Source organism: Suricata suricatta, chromosome 16 (genome assembly GCF_006229205.1).
Source record: "Suricata suricatta isolate VVHF042 chromosome 16, meerkat_22Aug2017_6uvM2_HiC, whole genome shotgun sequence".
Lineage (NCBI taxonomy): Eukaryota > Metazoa > Chordata > Mammalia > Carnivora > Herpestidae > Suricata > Suricata suricatta.
Genome location: NC_043715.1, coordinates 17,649,632 through 17,670,496, shown reverse-complemented (window position 1 = coordinate 17,670,496; position 20,865 = coordinate 17,649,632). Strand labels below are relative to the sequence as shown.

Genomic DNA, 20,865 nt, shown 5'->3' with positions numbered 1-20,865 from the left:
GTACTCTCGCTCTCTCTCTCTCTCTCGCTCTCTCTCTCTCTCTCTCAAAAATAAATTTTTTTTAATGTTTTATTTATTTTTGATACAGAGAGAGATAGAGCATGAGAGGGGAAGGGGCAGAGAGAGAAGGACACAGAACCAGAAGTAGGCTCCAGGCTCCGAGCTAGGTATCAGCACAGAGCCCGACGCGGGGCTCGAACCCATGAACGTGAGATCTGACCTGAGCCGAAGCCGGAGGCTTAACCAACTGAGCCACCCAGGCGCCCCTCTCAAAAATAAATTTGAAAAGCATTTAAAAAAAATTTTTTTAAAGAAAATAAGAGTGTGGTCTGCCTGGTTGCTCAGAGCTAATTTGGCAGGACTAATTCATACGAATCAAACCCTCAAGGGTCAGATGCATACCAGAACATCAGTTTACAGTGAAGAATACACCTTTTCATTTTCTCAATGCGGTTGTATTGCATTCTAAAGGACTGTTACCTATATTGAGATGATGTAGCAATTGACAGGTGACTTGGTGAACACGGACCCTGAGTAGAGGGGCATAAGCAGCCAGGTGGTGCAACCCAATGAAAATGTCTGTTGCACAGCAATATCTACTTCTCTAATTGCCATGCTTATGTCTACCAGTGGCAGGCTTCTTTCTGTCCCCTAGATAGTGCTAGGTAAACATTAGAAGTTCTTGGTTTTTGGTTCATGTTGTCCTAACAGAAATGGATCCTGCTTTCCTTCTCTCATTAATTGTTGTTTTACTTACCTATTTGTGCTCCAGACTATATTTTTCATAGAAAGAACTCTATTCTTCACTCCTATATCCTTAGTGGTACTAAAGAAGCAAAATGAGCACATGAACATTCATTGGAATTTCTTCATTACTGTCATTTTTAAGCACACTTTCCTCTTGTGAGTTCTCTCAATCTCAGAATCATTTCTACAGGTGGGTAGTTCTATTCATGACATTGTGATTTTTCCTAATTCCATTCTCAGAGGTAGTCTTTTTTGGTTTTGGTGTTTGGGGTACCTTCTTGTCACCTCTTACCTGCAGTGCACAATTACAAAAGGTTCCGAGTTTTTGAGTAATGGTCTATGAACACAGCACTTATCTCTTTATTGTCATTATTACCTGGGTGTGTTTCCAATGCTATATTTAGAATAAAGAGTGACTAGAGAAGATCTATTAAGGTAATTAATCAGTTATGTTATGGGGCTACTATGTGAGGACATATTAAAAACAATAAGATTCTTCCAAAAAAAAAATGTAAGGGGTGCTTGGGTGGCTCAGTCAGTTAAGCATCTAACTTGATTTCAGCTCAGGTCATGATCTTACAGTTCATGAGATGAAGCCCCACGTCAGGCCCTGTGCTGACAGCCTGGAGCCTGGTTGCGATTCTCTCCCCTGTCTCTCCCCTCCCTGGCTCATGCACACACATGTGTTCTCTCTCTTTCTCTCTCTCTCTCAAAAATAAATAGACATATAAAAAAAAAAGTAAGATTCCTTCAGTAAACAGGAAAAAGAAAAATATATGGAGTGTTTATTAGATTGTAAAAGTGTGTAAATATTCCACGGATTGACATTCAGATCACATAATATTAGACATGGATATTTGAAAATGATCTGTTTTGGGGTGTCTGGCTGGCTCAGTCAGTAGAGCATGCAACTCTTGGTCTGGGTTGTGAGTTGAAGCCTCATGTTGGGCATAGAGCCTCCAAATAAATAAATAAATAAATAAATAAAGGTCTGTTTGAATCACATAAAAGGCAGCACTACTTTTTAAAGCCTTTTTAAATTTCTAGATTTATCAAAACAAATTTATATAGAAAACATATTTATGGGTTTTTTTTGTTTTTTATGAAAAAAGTGTCAGAATATGCACAGCCCAGTCGCCCTAATACAGTCGTAATACAGTAAGATTTGATGTGCAAAGGAATCTTGGGTCAAATAACTATTATTCTGTGGCCTGTACTTGACAGAACATTGAAGTTTGTTTGTTTGTTTGTTTATCTAATGTTTATTTTTGAGAGAGCACAAGCAAAGGAGGGGCAGAGAGAGATAGAGACACAGAATTCAAAGCAGGCTCCAAGCTGTCAGCACAGAGCATGGCGTGAGGCTCAAACTCGCTAACCGTGAGATCATGACCTGAGCCCAGGTCCGACACTCAGCTGACTGAGCCACTCAGGCTCCCCAGAACATTGAAGTTTAAAAGGTGTTCTATATTTTTTTTACCAAGTGTTGAAGCAGACTTGTGTTTCTATTAACTTTTGATCCATAGTGATCAGAATTCATAAACTTAGGGATAAAAACATTTTTATTCAAAACATCACATATGGATAATTAAGAGAAACTTAATGTTTGGCACGTGGTTCTTAGAAAGTCTGCAGGCACTCCCATAGCTTTTGGAGCTACTCTCAGGCTAGTGCAAGGCTGTTGAGATGACCAGAGTTCAACATCATGCGCAGTTTTATGTCACATGTTGAACTGTCATTAATTGTGCCCTTGATCTTGTCTTCCTTTAAAACTCACTTTCTCTAGGTACTCGTCCTCACAAGTGCCCAGACTGTGACATGGCCTTTGTGACTAGTGGAGAATTGGTGCGGCATCGTCGTTATAAACACACCCATGAGAAGCCATTTAAGTGTTCCATGTGCGATTACGCCAGTGTAGAAGTAAGTGTTTAGCTCCTTGTTGGTTCCTGTCTTAAGGCCATGATTCCAGTATAAGGATAAAAACTAACCAAACTGACTTAAGCTGAGGTAGAAAATCTTACTAGATTATTAATACTCCCACTCCACCAAAAAAAAAAAAAAAAAAAACACCTGTCATGAGTGTGAAAGATTTGCCATTTTTAAAAAAACCACTAGTTCCACATGTTATTACCGGTGAGTTTTACCAAACTTCAAAGAAATAAATGTACCCAGAGCATTTAAAAATAGAAATTTTATCTCCTCTACTATTTGAGGCTATACTGTTACCAAAACTGGGTTGAGGATGTTACCAAAACCAAAAATGTATCTTTTTTGCACAGAAAAATTAAATTACTAAGTAAAATTGTTAACCAATTTAGTAATATATTTAAAAATAAGTGATTATTAAATAGAGTATATTTTAAATGCCAGGATAGTTGAATATTAAGAAATTACTGGTTTGTACTACATTGAGAGGTTAAAGAAAAACCATATGATCATTTCTGTAGATGACTGAAAAACTAAAATTCAGTATTTATTACCATTTAAAGTCCTAGCAAGTTAAGAGTAGAAGAAAATGACTTTACTATGAGAAATGTAGACCAGAAACCTGTAGTCAGATCATCCCAGTTAACTCTGAAACATTGGGAGTATTCCGTTAAAATTTGGAATAAAACATCTCTTCTTACCATTACTATTTCAAATTTGTATTGGAAATCCTAGCTAAATAAGAAATGAATTATAAATGAAAAAACAAATGTTATTTGTTGCAGACATACTTGATTACACAGAACAACTAGGAGTATCTGCTGAAAGGCTTAAAGCCGTAAGAGTCCGTTTGGATGGCCAGATATATGACAAACACACAGAAGTCAGTAACTTTATATGATCAATAGTAGGAAACAGTTTTACATTCTAATAGCAATAAAATTATTTAGAGGTAAAATAAAAAATAAAAAAATATGATACCTATGTATCTAGAAGGAAATTGATCTGCAAATAAGCATAGATTAAACTACTAAGGAAAATTTCAAACCTATAAAAAGTGGAAACATATATAGAAATAGATAAAATAGGATAATACACCCACATGAATCTACCACCCAGCTTAAATAGTTATATAATAACCAGTTTTGACTCCTCTATGCCCCATCCATTTGTCTGCCCGGTTCCTTTGGATTATGATAAGGATTTGAGAGACAAAGGTTACAAGTAATGAGGAAGAAATACTATATTTTAGACTATTTCTGTATCGTGAACTTCAGTGCCCAAAAGCTAAGCTTCTGTGCCTAACCCACAGCACTCACATTACAACCAGTGTTAACAGAAGTAAGAAGTTGGATTGCTTTTGTGTTTCAGGTCAGCAAATTAAAACGTCACATTCGCTCTCATACTGGAGAGCGTCCGTTCCAGTGCAGCTTGTGCAGTTACGCCAGCAGGGACACATACAAGCTGAAGAGGCACATGAGAACCCATTCAGGTAGGACATCTTCCCTTGTGTTAATGAGCTGCTTTTCAGTGGATTCCATGGGACATTATTGCTTACTCGAATGGAAGCTAGGATGAAAGTAATGGAATTGACAAATGCTTTTCTGGAATATCTTCTGAATTCATTGTTCTGAGTATACATTGGAGAATGGAAAGTTTGACTATTAGAAGAAGTCTGGGTAGAAAACCTAATCCAGCTCATTCAGTTTTCCCAGTACTATCTTTTTCTTAAAAAAAATCTTGTAGGGGCACCTGACTGGTGTAGGTGATAGAGCAAATGATTCTTGATCTCAGGGTTGTGAGTTTGAGACCCACATTGGGTGTAGAGATAATTAAAATAAAAAGAAAGAAAGAAAAAGAAAAGAACTTGTAGGTCCTCCTGTCCTCCATCTCCTGCCCACAAAGGCAAGCCTTATTGTAGGACCTGCTCTCTTTCTTGTGTGAATGACTCAGGTGGAGCTGCAGAGCAGGGGTGGTGGTGGCAGCAGTTTAGGACTCTTCTATCTCTCTAGACAGGTACAAGCCATGCAGTGAGCCTGAGCCTTCTGGGTAACAGCCACAGATTCTCTGTAGCTTAGCTTTACTGACTCCTGAATTACTCTCTAATTAAATGGTAGTGTTCATTTCATCTAATTTGTTTGTTCTGTATTTCCTTTTAAGGGGAAAAACCTTATGAATGTTATATTTGTCATGCTCGATTTACCCAAAGTGGTACCATGAAGATGCACATTTTACAGAAGCACACAGAAAATGTGGCCAAATTTCACTGTCCCCACTGTGACACTGTCATAGCCCGAAAAAGTGATTTGGGTAAGTAAATAAAAAATATTTTTGAGGATTTATGAAAACACAAAAATCATAAATGACTTCCTTTTCTGACTCATATAAGTTTTGTGTATGTGAATGGCATGCCACTTAATAAAAGCCATTGCTGGGGCTCCTGGATAGTTCAGTCAGTTAAGCATCTGACTTCGGCTCAGGTTGTGATTGCATGGTTTGGAAGTTCCAGCCCTGCGTTGAGCTCTGCACTGATAGTAGGTGTATTGCTCCTTTAATTTATTCTTAAAAATGTTTTTATGTTTAGGTAAATTACTATACTTTACAAAGTGTCTTTTACTTTAACTTTTTTTTTTTTTGAGAGAAAGACCAAGCAGGGGAGGGGCAGAGAGAGAGGGAGACACAGAGTCCAAGGCAGGCTCCAATCTCTGAGCTGTCAGCACAGAGTCCAACACAGGGCTTGAACCCAGGAACCGTGAGATAATGACCTGAGCCGAAGTCAGACACTTACCTGATCCAGGTGCCACCCAGGTGCCCCAGCATTGTTTTACTTTTTAACTCATTTGATATTCACAACTGTATGAAGTCACCAAAGCATATGTATTTTAGCTTTATAGGTGATAAACTTGAAGCTCCAATGGATGTCTTGACCAGAACTACACAACACAGCTTATAGTGGCAAGCTGGGTTTGAATCCTCTTAAGAGCCACTAGTTCCACTGATATAGAAGTACCTGGATCATATCAGGAACATATGAGCTACAGCATAAATATGCCCTATCTTTCTACACTAGTTTTACTCAAAAGATTTTATGTAAAGTTAGTAATTTAGCTGATGTCTTAAATCATTTTTATATTAACATGACCATATTGAGAAAAATGCAGACCAGCTCACATTTTTTCAAATAAGGCCCCTGGCTCATGTGTTCTACCTACCCTGCTTTTAAGAGGACTTTGTTAGAAAGATTTAAGAGTCTCTGTCCTCTGATAAATAATACTGTTTTTATGGTACAGAAACCAAAAATCTAATAATATCTCATGGGAATGTGAGTGAATAACTCAGCTACTGTCTGAGTTATTAAAAAAAATTTTTAATGTTCATTTTTGAGAGAGAGAGCACGAGTTTGGGAGGGGCAAAGAGAAAGAGAGATACAGAATCTGAAGCAGGCTCCAGGCTCTGAGCTGTCAGCACAGAGCCCAAAATGGGGCTCAAACCAGGAGCTGTGAGATCATGACCTGAGCTGAAGTTGCACGCTCCACCGACTGAGCCACCCAGGCACCCCTGGATTATTCAATTTTTTTAATTAATTCACTTTTTATGATATCCGTAAATAGCTTGGATGTTTTATATTTGCATTATACCCCTTAGGCCCTATGTAATTGCCTAGGATCTGTCAAATAATAGTTATTTCTCAAAACCAGTCCCAAGGAAGTTTGTGTTCCCTCTTCAAAGCAGGCCTGATTTCACACTAATATGCCATAATTAAAATTTATCACTTTGTAGGGCACCTTAGGTAGCTCAGTTGGTTAAGCATCCAGCTTTTAATTTTGGCTCAGGTCATGATCTCATGGTCTATGAGTTCAAGCCCTGTATCAGGCTCTGCACTGACAGTGTGGAATCTGCTTGGGATTTTCTCTCTCTCTCTCTCTCTCTCTCTCTCTCTCTCTCTCTCTCTCTCTCAAAATAAATAAACTTAAAAAAAATTTTTTTTAAGATGAAAAGGAAAAATCTTAGGGTGCCTGAGTGGCTCAGTTGGTTAAGTGTCTGACTCTTGATTTTGGCTTAGGTCATGATCCCACAGTCACGGGATCAAGCCCCCCGTTTTGAAGCCCATTTGAGATTCTCTCTCCCTCTTTCTCCTTTGCTCCCTCCCCTGCTCACACCCTCTCTCAAAATAAATAAACATTGGAAAGGAAAAGAGTTTCCCCATCTAGGTTTGACTTTTTTTTATAGTGTCTAACTTTGCCAGTTAAAACATAATGGGGGGGGGTCGTGTGGGTGGCTCAGTCAGTTAAGCATCCAACTTTGGCCCAGGTCATGATCTCATTGGTTTGTGGGTTCGAGCCCCACATCAGGTTCTGTGCTCACAGCTCAGAGCCTGGAGCCTGTTTCCGAGTCTATGTCTCCTTCTCTGACCATCCCCCACTCACACTCTGTCTCTTCTCTGTCTCAAAAATAAACAAACATTAGAAAACTTTTTGGGGCGCCTGTGTGGCTCAGTTGGTTAAGCATCTGGCTTCGGCTCAGGTCATGATCTCACTGTTCATGGGTTTGAGCCCCACATCAGGCTCTGTGCTGACAGCTAGCTCAGAGCCTGGAGCCTGCTTCAGCTTCTGTGTCTCCCTCTCTCTCTGACCCTCCCCTGCTCATGCTGTCTCTCTCTGTCTCTCAAAAATAAATTAAAAACATTAAAAATTAAAAAAAAAAAAACTTTTTAAAATGTAATTTGGAAATTTTTGTACATGAAAACTTAGCAAAATTTCAAGATGTAATACAGTATTATAAACTGGGAATTTAGGTTGCCTGGCTGGCTGAGTCAGTAGAGCATGTGACTGTTGATCTCAGGGTTGTAAGTTCAAGCCCCACATTGGGTGTAGAGATTACTTAAAAATAGTCTTTAAAAGTAATTTAATTAATTTTGGGAATCATGCTGTACAACAGATCTGTAGGACTTATTCAACTTGGGTTCATTTATTTCTTATTCTTTTTTTTTTTTTTTTAATGTTACTTGGATGTTTAGGTTTGACTCTTATCTCTGTCCCTGCCAACCCTCATAAACCTGTGCTTCACGGTCTTCCCTTCCTCAGCACCTTATTTCCCTCCCATCTGGCTTACACCCTATTCTATAAAGTGACTCTTCCCAAGATCACTAAGAACACCACATTGTTGAATATGGGGAGTACTCTACTTCCCATGTTTCTTGATCTCTTAAGAGTGTTCTTCACAGTGGACTGTGCAGTCCTACTTAAAACGCTTTCTTCTGTTGGCCTCTTTGGCACTATAGCTTGTTGGCTATCTTCTGACTGTTCCTTCTCAGCCTTTTCTTGTTTTAACCCCTTTTCCTCCCACTAGCCTTACCTGTTAGATTTTTTTTTTTAAGTTTATTTATTTATTTTGAATGAGAGAACCAGCAAGGGAGGGGCAGAGAGAGAGGGGGCCAGAAGATCCAAACCAGGCTCTGAGCTGACAGCAGAGAGCCTGATGTGGGGCTTGAACCCACTAACCATGATATCATGATCTGAGCCAAAGTCAGATGTTCAACCAGCCTGAGCCACCCAGGCACCCCTTACCTATCAGATTTCTTAAAGCTTGGTCCATAGTCTTCCTTTTCATTCTTTTTGCCTTATTGATTTCATCAGCTCCCATGGTTTACTCAAATCCTAACAACTCCAGTTTATACTCTAAGTCTTTCCTTTGAGTTAGGCTTATCTAGTCTTTGCCATCTCTATCCCTACTTCGATATCGTTGACATCTCAAATTTAACATATCTAGAACTGAAGGTCTGAAACCCCCTGACCTTTCCCCAAAACAGTGTTTCAGCCCTTAGCCGCTGTTCCTTGTCTCAGCAAATGGTTCTACCACCTACTTGATTTTTGAAGCCAGAAACCTGGAAGTCGTCTCTGACACCCCACCTTCTTCCTTGCTCTGTATTTGGTTACTAAATCCTGTTGATTCCACTTCTTGAGGCTCTCATCACTTCTCCCTGCTCCTTCCTAGCCACCATCTGCTCTCACCCATCTCTTTTCTTTTAATTCATTTTCAGCAGAGCAGCCAGAGTAATTATTTTAAGAAGCAGAAAAAAAATGTTGTTTGTGTTTTCACAAGTTAGACTGGGTTTTGTGTTTTGTTTTCAGGTGTCCACTTGCGAAAGCAGCATTCCTATATTGAGCAAGGCAAGAAATGTCGATACTGCGATGCTGTGTTTCATGAGCGCTATGCCCTCATCCAGCATCAGAAGTCACACAAGAACGAGAAGCGCTTTAAGTGTGATCAGTGTGATTACGCTTGCAGACAGGTAGAGACCTTCATAGTTAGAAAGCAGTTGATTCCCCATCAGTGTCAGGTTTTATTAGAGGGTTTTTATTCCTTATATGGTGGCTATTTTTAAGGATGGTATTTTCAGACTGATTTATGAGGAGTATCACCAAAGATTTCACTCCTCAATTTTATCTTCTCAGTCCCCAGTGGATGTTTTATTCAGTCATAGCTTACCTCCCCCTCAGGCTAAGTACTGGCTGCTTTTTCAGAACTGGGGGGATTAAGTCCAGGACTTGAGAAAGGGGAAGAATTTTTTCCTGGGGCCTATTGCTTGGGGGTGATCAAAACAAGCAGCCCAGCTGGGGGGAGCATATCCATACTAGAATTTATGGAAGCAGTTTTACGCCCCAGTAAAGGTAACTTTATCATCTGGATGGGTAGTTTTGAGTCTAAGATCCTTCAGAGAGAAAGGCCTGTCAACCACATGCATGTAGGTTGTGGCTAGTGTAGCAGCCCTATGACAGGCTCTGAGGCCTCTCCCCACCCCACTCCCCTTCTTTCAGGAGAGGCACATGATCATGCACAAGCGCACCCACACCGGGGAGAAGCCTTATGCCTGCAGCCACTGCGACAAGACCTTCCGCCAGAAACAACTCCTTGACATGCACTTCAAACGTTATCATGACCCCAACTTTGTCCCTGCGGCCTTTGTCTGTTCTAAGTGTGGGAAAACATTTACACGCCGGGTAAGAGTCAGAACTTTACTTCCCTTGTCATGGTTCTTAATACCATTTTCTTGATTTTCCACTGAGGTTATATGCACCGAGATGTCTTATCATTTGGAAAGGGCCATTCATCCCCACCTCGAGGTTCTCTATACATATGTGAACCCTTCTGCTGAAGGGGAACTCCATATCTGTGAATAGGTCTGTCTCCTAGATCATCCCTTAGGGCCATGTAAGTCAGCTCTGCACAGGACAGGGAGCTGAGCTGATCCTCCCATGTTCCTCTTGTCTGCAGGTTGCTGAGCCCCTGTTCAGAGGATGCAGCCTCCTCTTCTAAGGGACTTCTTTTCTCTCTCTCTCTCTCTCTCTCTCTCTCTCTCTCTCTCTCTTTCTTTCTCTCTCCCCCTCCCCTCCCCCTCTCCCTTCCTTTTCCCTCTTTCTCTCCCTGTCCAGAGGGAGGCCATTTCCCTTGAATGACGAGAGCATGTTCAGGATGTGCTTATTAGCACATAATAGAACATTTGGACTTAATATGGTTACCTCAAATTTTTAGTTTTTAAACTAAAATGAGAGAACTTCTAGTTCTGATACCAGTTCTTTTTTAGTAATATGAATGAAGGTTTTGTTTCTTTTGTTAGAATACCATGGCAAGACATGCTGATAATTGTGCTGGTCCAGATGGTGTAGAAGGAGAAAATGGAGGGGAAACAAAGAAGAGTAAACGTGGAAGAAAAAGAAAGATGCGTTCTAAAAAAGAAGACTCCTCTGACAGTGGTGAGTACCTTGTTTCTGCATTTAGTTACATGTATAGATTTTGGTGCCCAGTTGCCAGTACATTTATGTAGGATGTGCTGGCATATAGAGATAGGCCAATCACTCTTACTTTCTGTAACTTATAGTCTTTCTAATGTGTGTATGGTTTTGTGTGTGTGTGTGGTTTGTTTGTTTGTTTGTGTTTTTTTTTTTTTGAGAGAGAGAGCTGGGTGGGGCAGAGATAGAAAGACAGTGAAAATCCCAAGCAGACTCCACACTGTCAGCACAGAAACTTGGGATCCCATGAAACTTGGGATCATGACCTGAACTGAAACCAAAAGCAGATGTTTAGCCAACTGAGCCACCCAGGCACCCCTAATGTATGTATTTTTACAGCAGCAGTTAACATGTTTCTGGGGCGATTTTTTTTTTCTCTTGAGTATTCCATTGCTCAATAATGTCTTATATGTTACGCGTTCAGTTAAAGCCAAAGCAAAATTAATATCTCGATTCAGTTTACTCAGATTAGTGATATTCTAAGGCCAGCAGAGTTTCTTTTCTATGTTCATAACTTTTACATTTAGGAAGCTGGTCTAGATTTGAGCAATGAATCTAATGGACGTGAAGAAGGTTGCTTAAGCATCTTGACCAACCTCTGGTTTGACTGCCTGTGTCAGCCTAGCCTTGAGATGTGTTGATCAAATCCATGAAGGTCAGCCTTTCACTTCCTACCTTAATCTCTCCATTTTAAAAATGTAACACTTTGCCTGTTTTCCTACCTGTTGATGCTTTCTGGGGTGTTTTTGCCTTTCTAGTCATGAAATCCGGGTGCTCTGGTATGGTTTTGAGGTGCTAGACTCATGAAGTGGGAGGGAGAAAAAGAGCGTCAATAACATAGGAGTCACATTTGATTGTACACACTTTATCAGGGTGGTAAGCTCTGTAAAGTGGATGGATGCTTGGGCTGCTGGCCAAGTAGTTGAAAAGCACATCTGTGACCAAAGATTTAAGCTTTCTATGGTAAAAGATGTTTGTAAAGGGACTTTGTTTCAGGGAATTCACTTCCCCAGAAGCAGCATTGGACTGGAAAGCTTATAGATGGTGCCTTATGTGTGTCTGAGGCTCCTCACTTTGTCTTTTGCATGCTTGCTAGAAGTATGGGGGACAGGGGTGCCTGGGGGGCCCAGTCAGTTAAGCATCTGACTCTTGGTTTTGGCTCAGGTCATCATCTCACAGTTTGTGGGTTCAAACCCTACATTGGGCTCCACACTGACAGTGCAAAGCCTGCTTGGGATTCTCTCTCTCCCCCTTCCCTACTCATATGTGCATGCATGCATGCGCTCTCAAAATAAACTTTAGGGAAAAAAGCTTTTGTAATAATGGGGAGGGATTAAAATTTTTTTAATGTTTTTTGTTTTTGAGAGACAGAGGAAATAGCGTGAACAGGGGAGGGTCAGAGAGAGAGGGAGACACAGAACTGGAAGGCAGGCTTCAGGCTCTGAGCTGTCAGCACAGAGCCCGACCTGAGCCAAAGCTGGACCCTTAACCGACTGAGCCACCCAGGCGCCCCAGGATTGAAATTTTTGAAGATCGAACATATTTGAGAACTTCGGTGTCTTTATTGATTTTATCTAAAACTTGCTCATGAAAGTACTAGGTTTTTTTATATTTAGATCTATAACAAGGTCCTTTTTAGTTTCTGTATATTTTAAGAAAGGCTTTACTTTTCTATTTAGAACTTTAATTTTTTCTGAGAGATTATTCATCCAGTAAGCCTAAGAGTTATTTATTTTTTGCTGCCTTTTCTAGAAAATCTCTTTTAAGCATTATCTTCGTCACTGGATTTTAAGTAAACATGCCTCCTTTAAAATGTCGGTTTACTTTGATTTTTATAAAAGCACAGCACTGGGGCACCTGGGTGGCTCAGTTGGTTGAGCATCCAGCTCTTGATATTGGCTCAGGTCATGATATCACAGTTTGTGAGTTTGAGCCCAGCATCAGGCTCTACACTGACAGTGGGGATTCTCTCTTCCCTCCTCTACTCACACTGTCTCTCTCAGAATAAACATTGGGGCACCTGGGTGGCTCAGTCGGTTAGGTGTTGGACTTTGGCCTAGGTCTTGATCTCAACCGTTCCTGAGTTAATGCCCCATATCCGGCTTTGTGTTAACAGCTTGGAACCTGGAGCCTGCTTCAGATTCTGTGTTTCCCTCCGTCTCTGCCCCTCCCCCACTCAGGCTCTGTCTCTCAAAAATAAACATTAAAAATTTTATAAATAACTAAATATTAAAAAATAAAAACAAAAAACTGCCACACCATTCTTTACTGAGAGTCTTTGTGGGACCCCTTTGTTTAGCTAAGAAATGAATGAGTGGACTATTGGGAGAAGCCAGGGAGTCACGGGCCCCAGATGCCACCAGAGATCCACAGGTAACCTTGAGTTCAAGGATCTCTGTAAGTGCTTCTAGTAGTAGAGCCGCCTTCTGCCACAGACGTTAGCCCTTAGCCTTCTTGTTTATGTCAAGCAACATCAGTCTTACTCCCTAATTGTTTCACCAGAGCATCTTTCAGCTTAAAGACTTCATTGATAGTTCCTAATAGGTTTCTGCCATTCCTTCCTTTGGCCTCTGTGCTGGTGGCCTGTAGAGCACAGTTTGAGTCTGGACCTTGGACCCAATGTCTTTTTATCCCCACAGAAATTCAGGCTTTCCATCCCACTGCTGACCAAGGCCACACAGCCCTATTTGTCCTCTCCTAGAAGTCTTCTGCCTGCGGAGATTGACCAGCAGAATCTACTGCTATTTTCAAGGCTTTTTGCCAAAATCTCTCCAAGCCAATAAGCCTTTGACCCTATTAACCTTCTTTGTGTGTTTTTCTCCCCCCAATTCTGACTGAATTTGTTTGGTTTTCTAGGCATTTTGCCAACTTAGGCAATAGGGGGCTTGAATAAGTTCAACAGGGAAGCATCTTGTTCTTGACACACTGCCACATGCCAATGTATTCCCCACATTTTCACTTAGGATTTGACAAGGCATTTTGTCCTAAAGATAAAGCATTTATTCTTCAATTTCTAAATTTAAATGTCTGGTTTCAGAGATAGACTACATAACCTGTGCTTCTCCCAGGAAGGTGAGGAGGGCACTTTGTGTGGTGTGGTGAGTGGGGAGGAGCATCAGGACAGCCCTAGATAGAGGCCAGAGGTTGAATTCTGCCTGCTGCAGTTTAGCCGTGGCATACAAATCACTTGGCTTCTCACTTTTTCTATAAAATGAGGATAACTCCTCTTATTAAATGAAGGAATGGAGCCTGAATGGAATAATGGAGAATTTAAAAACTGTGATGCACGGTGTAAACGAGAGCTATATCTGTGCTATAGAGTGTAAGTTATGGAGCATGATTACATGTGTTGTTAGCTCAGTTCTTTTGATCCTCTGTGGTCATTGTCCCAGGTCACACTCTTGGTAAGCTGTGTAGGATTCAAAGCCATATCATCGGGCTCCTTGTCCGTATTCTTTCTACAAGAGTCCCCTCTCCTTTTATGTGATAATGGCATCAGGGAGAAAATTAAGAGTTAAGAATGACCCATTGAGTCTGACATAGCTAGGAATTAAGTCCAAAAACTTGGCTTAAAAAATAAAAAATCAGTAGTAGTCCTAAAAGAACTCTTGGCTGCTTATCGTAGTAATAGGATGTCATAATGCAATAAGAAGTTAGTCTTGCTCTCTGACACACACACACACATACACACGCACGCGCTCACCTACCTTCCTCCCACTCAGAAATGAGCAGGGGCACATCTTCAAGAGTCTATCTCAGGCTTAGTGTCCTGTTTTATCCTTATATAATAGTTAAAGGGAACATATGTTTTCAGCTTAAACACTGTGGTATTTTTTATATATCTGGCATATGATGGAGTTGCTTCTTAAGAATTTGAAACTCAAACTCAATATTCAGATGTCTACAGCTAAAAGAAAAAAGTAATATCCAAGCCACATAAGGTATGAATAGTAGTCTTCAAGCTGATTTGCTTATTAATTTGACCATAATACCAGTTTACTCTGTCAATGTTGATAACAAAAATTCAAAAATTTATTTAATCTTAAAACAATTTTTAAATGGACTTCTATTAATGAAAATACATAACTGGAGATGTGATTATGTGTGTGTCACATTTTTCTCCATCATACTTCTCCTTGCCCCACCACCTGTTATTCCTGATTTCATGAGAAGAAAATGCTGAGCCAGACCTGGATGACAATGAGGATGAGGAGGAGCCTGCTGTGGAAATTGAACCCGAGCCAGAGCCTCAGCCTGTAACCCCCGCCCCACCACCTGCCAAGAAGCGGAGAGGACGCCCTCCTGGCAGAACCAACCAGCCCAAACAGACCCAGCGTAAGTTACTTGTCTCAGCTCAGTAGGATGGCAGCCTCTTCCAGCATGCGGAGGAGCCAGATGTGTCCTTGGTTTAGGAGGAGATGGGAACTAAGCCTTCAGAACAATAAGGTCATGCCACGAACTCTCAGGAAGCAGTTTTTTAGATTTTACTGGATAACACCTGAGGAAGTAGCTAGAGGCCTATTCTGCTCAAGTGAGAAGTCCAGAGTAGTAGGGTACTTGTGTACTACAAGATGGTACTGCTGATGTGGGAGGGGTTACAAGACCATCACAGTCACAGTCAGCTGGCAGAATTGATGTGGCGATGACTATAAAAGCCAAATTTTATAGGATGGAGGGATAAAGTGATTGCTGAGATTGTTCCTCCTAGGAAATTCAGGCCTTTGGATTCCAGTGTTTGCTTTCTGATATGAGAGGACACAGAGGAGGTATTCAGCCTGTACCCCACACGACAAATGGCAGGGGGCACCAGTCCTATATTGGACACGGTCCTTGTGACAGCATGCTCTGGGGGACTCAGGTCTCTGTTCTACTCATTGTCTCAATACCCTGAAACCTGGTGGGAGTTTTTTCCTTAACAAATGCAAGATTTAATCTTTTTTAACGGACTTCCTGAACCCCACGTCTAGATGTCTGTCACAGGAGAGCACCAGGCTGGTTAACTATAGATCCTGGGAACCATTTCGCTTACACATACTTGAGTGAGAAAACTGGTGGAGGGCTCTGGGTATGGGAGACCTTCAGAATCAGAAATGGCATATTCTGGCTAGAGGCGGGTCACCTCTAACACAGTCCTGCATCACACAGAGTGAGGTATTCTTCGTCATGTGCTGTCTGCATCTTTTGGCTATCTCACACTGGTGTCAATCTCAACTTTATGACATAAAAAGAAAAACTATGGCTTTTAATATGTAATTTGGGACGCATATAAAGATAGATGTCTGCATTTTGTTCGTTGATGGATTCTAGAGTAATGGGGCTTTATGAATGGCCACATTTTAGGTCATTAGGCCCTTCCTATTTTTTTAATTGGCTTTCTCTGTGTTCTTACTGAGGCTTTCCTGCATTGCTGACCTTCATTTAGCCTCAAGTCTAAAAGGACCCTTGCAATCCTCAGGGGCTTTAATGGAGCATTTGTTTTGTTCATGCTCTTTCTTGCCAGCAACAGCCATCATCCAGGTGGAAGACCAGAATACAGGTGCAATTGAGAACATTATAGTTGAAGTCAAAAAAGAGCCAGATGCCGAGCCCGTGGAAGGGGAGGAAGAGGAGGCCCAGCCAGCCGCCACAGACGCCCCCAACGGAGACCTCACGCCTGAGATGATCCTCAGCATGATGGACCGGTGATGGCAGGGCCGTGCTCATCGCCAGGACTGCTCTGGGCTGTGTTTAAACGGCCTGCATCTTAATTTTTCTCCCTTATTTCTTCTTTTGGCTTTGGGAAAAGCATCATTTTACACCATTTTACCAAACATACTGAGAACTAAAACTTCAAGGATGATGTTAGAAAAATGTGATTTAACTAGAACTTGCTGTTTGATGTTAGCAAATCATGGAATGTTCTGAGTCCGTGAGGGTTTCCTGTGAAGTGCTGAGGACAGTGTTGATGCCTGACTGGTTTTCTTAGACGGAAACGGAGACATTGAACCCTCTCTCTTGCTATGGTAAACCACTCCAGAATGGCCACCGGGTTTCCCAGAGTTCTAGGTCTTCTTCCCAGGAGAGTTTTTAATTGTAAATGCAGACTTGGGAAGGAGTTACACTTTTAAACTGGTTTTTGCTTCCGCTTCTCCCTGACTCCCTTTGCTCGGAGCCAGCTGCACACCAGTAGCACGGCATGCTGCGATCGGTCTCTGTGCTGAAGGCTTTGCCTCTTTCTCGGCAGAGCTTCTGGTATGGTCGAGCTTGTAAATAACTTTTTTTACATTTTAATCTTTTCCATTAATTAAGAGTTTGAAAAGGAGTGCAGTGTAAGAAAACCCAGCGTTTTAATTACTTGCAAATTAAGTTACCACAGACTCTGTAGTGTGTAAATGTTGACAAGGAATTGGATCACAATCATGTAGCAGAAAGGCACCCAGACTGCTGCCGCTAGTGATGGACACCCACGTGGAAGATCGGATTTCCAGCCCATGGAGCCAGCATTTGAACCTTGTACAATGAACTTTCAGTTATGATTTCCCATCTACATTTTCTTTGCTCTGTTTGTAGCTGAATTTTATGTTTTACAACTCCTCTGTTCAAGCAGAAGGATGATTATGAGTGGGTCACAGCAGCCCCTAAAAGCTGGGCCAGAAAATTTCACTAGGTCAGTAATTTAAACTTTGGATCTACCCAAAAAAAAAAAAAAAAAAAAAAAAAAAGTAATAATGTGAAACAAAACCAACTAAAAAGTGATTCTTGCACATGAACTGTCACATGTTTAAAATGTGTTTTTAGAGAGCCTCAGTCTTGCTCAAGATTTCAAACACTTTTTTCTTCTGTGTATTGCTTTTAAAAGAGCCATCAGTTAGCTATCAGACTCTAGGTTGATGCATTTTGTACTTAGCTGTACTGTGTGATATTTTTCATTATTTTAGGACATCAACATGAGACCTGTAATAAAATATGTAATGGGGTTGAAAGCTGGGGAGGAGGATCTACTGCTGTACAGCTAATAAATCATAACGGATTAACAAGTGCTCCGGATACTCCCATCATGTGTGATCTCTGCCTGATGGGGGTCCCACAGGGTCCACGTGCACAGCCTCAGGCAGTGCAGGCCTGCCCACCTTTCAGGGGCAAGCTCTCCTCTACAGGATGGCCACTTCCTCCCTAGCATTTAGGAGATGATCTTGGTAAACGGTTAGATTATGCATCCTGACACAGGTTCCAACTCACCAAAGGTGTTTGTGAGTAGCAAGGTGTGGATGGACTCCTACCAGCCCCCATTGGCAGAGGGGTAACCGCAGATGTTGGAGAAGGTAAGAGGCTCATGGGAAGTTCTGTGCTCTGGATCTCAGCTCACCGAGGGCTGGGCTCACTTGAGCTCTGCCAAGTGCAGGCCAACAGAAGCTGGGCCCAATTTGCCCTGGAGAAATTCATTTAGGAGGGGAGATACATATAGTCATCAGGCTGCGGGGAGAGACTCAGCTATTGTAGCTTATTACTGCAGGAGACAGGGTGGAAGGGAGTTGGAATAGGAAGTTGATGCATTAGTGAAACATCATCTTGCTGCTGCAGCCACTAATTATAGGGCCTTTAAACCAGAATTCCAAATTAGCGGTTTTCAGTGATGAGATGTGTATGGCCTTTGGCCGCTTGTACTGTCTACATAGACACCTGTTTCCCTGTGAGAACAAACTGAGGCCTCAAGACTCTGAACCTTGCTCCTTGGGTAAGTTGTCAGAATATTGTGTCTCTTACTATGCATGGACCAACCCTCATGGGGGCCAGAGTACCCCCTTCCAGAATTGTTCAGTGACCATATAACTTTCTAAGGTTTTCTGGTGTTTATGACAAAATCTCTGCAGAACAGCGAGGCCTTTATTTGTATTTTCAGCATAGCTTTTTCTCATTGTGTACATTCAAGTTGAAAGTGTGAAAGTAGATATGTTTGGGATGAGAAGGGGGCAAAAAAGTCACATGCTGAGGGAACAGAAGCTGAAAAGTGATTTCTCATTGCACAGCCCATGGTGTGTCCTGTGTGAGTCCATCGTATACATGTAGCCTTATATTTAAAATCTAAGTAGGGGCACCTGAGTGGCTCAGTTAAACTTCTAACTTCGGCTCAGGTAGTGATTTCGCGGTTTGTGAGTTTGAGCCCATCCGGCTCTGAACTGACAGCTGAGTCTGCTTCAGATTCTCTCTCTGTCTCTCTCTGCCCTGCCCTTCTTGCTCTCTCTCTCAAAAAAAAAACCACTTAAAAATAAATATGTTTTTAATATTTATATATAAACATTAAAATACGGAAGTCCTCACTGGAGAATTTTCGATGGGGAAGTTCTCTGACCTGTCTGTTCTTCCCCACTGTTAGGCCAATAGCAAGTACTGAAGCAAAATATTCTCTTTCCAAACCTGGGCTGGCATCACCCTGCCCTACTGCCCAGCAAGCACCTGAGTCCTTCTCTTGCCTTTGGTCAGGACCTAGGGTTTTTTTGTTACCTTTTTTTTTTTTTTTTTTTTTTTTGGTTACCATTTACTTTGGAGCTAGCGTGAGCAGGGGCAGGGCAGAGTAAAGGGAACAGAGGCTCTGAAGTAGGCTTTGTGCTGACAGGCTGACACCAGTGAGCCCAATGTGGGCTCAAATTCACAAACCATGAGATCATGACCTGAGCCGAAGTTGGACGCTCAACTCACTGAGCCATCCAGGTACCCCAGGATCTAGTCTTTCAAAATCATCTGAAGGGAGCATTGTGGCAAGCCTGGGGGGTGCAGCGTGGCCCAGCCTCATCCTGTGCTGCTGGAGTAGGCGGGGCTTATGCCTCCTTGCAGGCTTTAGCATTTCCTTAGCGCCCACAGAGTGTCACACCATCTAGAAAACAGACAAGCTGAAGGGCCTCTCCCCGCTCTCACTGAGTCACTCAACATGTTAGGAGCTGAGTCCCATGTGTTTACTTCATTTCTGGTAGCAGTGTGGTCGTTTTGTCACTGCCACCCTGACCACCAGCAGTTACGGAGGTATGTGACTAGTCTGGCACCCCTGCCCTGATCTCCATGCTGATTCTGGTTTCCTCTCAGCAGCACGTGCCCACCCCAACAGCACTCACAGATGGGTAGATGCCACCAGTGTGTTGCTGGCCTCAAGAGTCTCCTTGGGCAGACGTCTTCTCTTGTATTTCTTATCCTAGTCCGTTCTAAACAGAAGTCCCACTGAGGTGGGTTTTCTATTATGGGGTCCTGGGGTTGCCATAGCAGACTTGGCAGATGTGAGTATTCACTGAGTGCCAGGTACTGCTGTGAGCACTTAAAAAGCATTTAATCCTTAGAGCGACACTTTGAGGTAAGTTAATAGTTTATGAAACAGGAACTGGAAGTCCAAAAAGGTTAGGTAACTTAGTGTGGAACAGCTGGAAAGAGGTGGGAGTCAGGACTTAAATTCAGGCAGGCAGCCTTTAGAAGCAGGATTCTTGTACCACTTGACCATGCTTTAAGTGCAAGAGATCTACTGGATTCTCACCCTAAAAGCAGCTTGTGAGTTCTATGTGGTCTTAGAAGGAATCCTAGATCTTAACTCAAACTCTTCCTTCAAACTGGGAGATGGCAGAGTAGGACTACCTCTCTGCCTGTGCAGAAACACAGCACCTTTTGCTGAGTCTTCCCATCAATCCTAGTCAGCCCTGGACTTTCACGCTATTGGCCTTTTGCTTGAAGGTAGGCTTTGCCCAAGCTGCTACTGTTCAGTTTCTACTGCCACTTTGTCTCAATCTTTGGTAGAGCTGAGATTTGTTAGGTGAGGGTGATCAGGTGACTGGAGGATGTTTCCACTTATCAACAAGCCCTGAAGTGGGAAGGGGTAATAACTAAATGGAAATGAAACCGAGGGACCCTGCTCAGGATCCCTCATCTACTTTCAAGATTATTTCTTTCACCTCTGCCTGTCTGAGCTGTGGGAAGGGCAGAGGGCTATTCCTAGTAAGTAAAGTTTAATTGGATCGTAATGGGGGGGGGGGAATTCTTTTCCTGTGAACTCTCCAGAATCTAGGTCCCTGGTCTTTTATAGGGCAGCATGCTTCTGGTTAGCAGGACCTTACCCCATGACCTACTGACCCCTCCCAGCCCTGGAGAAACTAACTCTTCTTTCCTTCAGTGGTTCCCCCCTCCCTAAACTCTCTAGCAGAGGTGAGAGGCGCAGGAGGGAGAGGATGCTGACATACAAGAGGACTCACATGTACCTAGCCTTTGCTTGGGGTTCAGGCCTTAGCCCAAGGCTGCGCCATGAAGGTACCCCTTCCAGCCAAAAATCTAATGAAAGCTGGGGACCCTACACTCTAGAGAAGGGTATCTGAGCCCATCTGACTTTTTTTTCTGCCTTTCAAAAGTTAGTGGATCTCGGGGGCGCCTGGCTGGCTCAGTTGGTAAAGCAGGC

General features: G+C 42.2%; 1 protein-coding gene across 4 annotated transcripts in view; it reads left to right on the top strand.

Moving 5' to 3' along the window:
• Window positions 1-17,479, top strand: part of CTCF (CCCTC-binding factor) — a 47,544-nt gene extending 30,065 nt beyond the window's left edge. For 2 of the 4 annotated variants that reach the window (XM_029924562.1, XM_029924561.1), the window contains 8 exons: window positions 2,531-2,664; window positions 4,042-4,162; window positions 4,831-4,980; window positions 8,802-8,962; window positions 9,489-9,671; window positions 10,289-10,424; window positions 14,634-14,795; window positions 15,961-17,479. In XM_029924562.1, coding sequence (XP_029780422.1) covers window positions 2,531-2,664; window positions 4,042-4,162; window positions 4,831-4,980; window positions 8,802-8,962; window positions 9,489-9,671; window positions 10,289-10,424; window positions 14,634-14,795; window positions 15,961-16,145 — 1,232 coding nt within the window. In that variant the 3' untranslated portion in view covers window positions 16,146-17,479. Of the gene's footprint in view, window positions 1-2,530; window positions 2,665-4,041; window positions 4,163-4,830; window positions 4,981-8,801; window positions 8,963-9,488; window positions 9,672-10,288; window positions 10,425-10,987; window positions 11,630-14,633; window positions 14,796-15,960 lie in introns of those variants that run through there. The other 2 variants (XM_029924563.1, XM_029924564.1) reach the window with 2 other exon arrangements.
• Window positions 17,480-20,865: the final 3,386 nt, after the last annotated feature.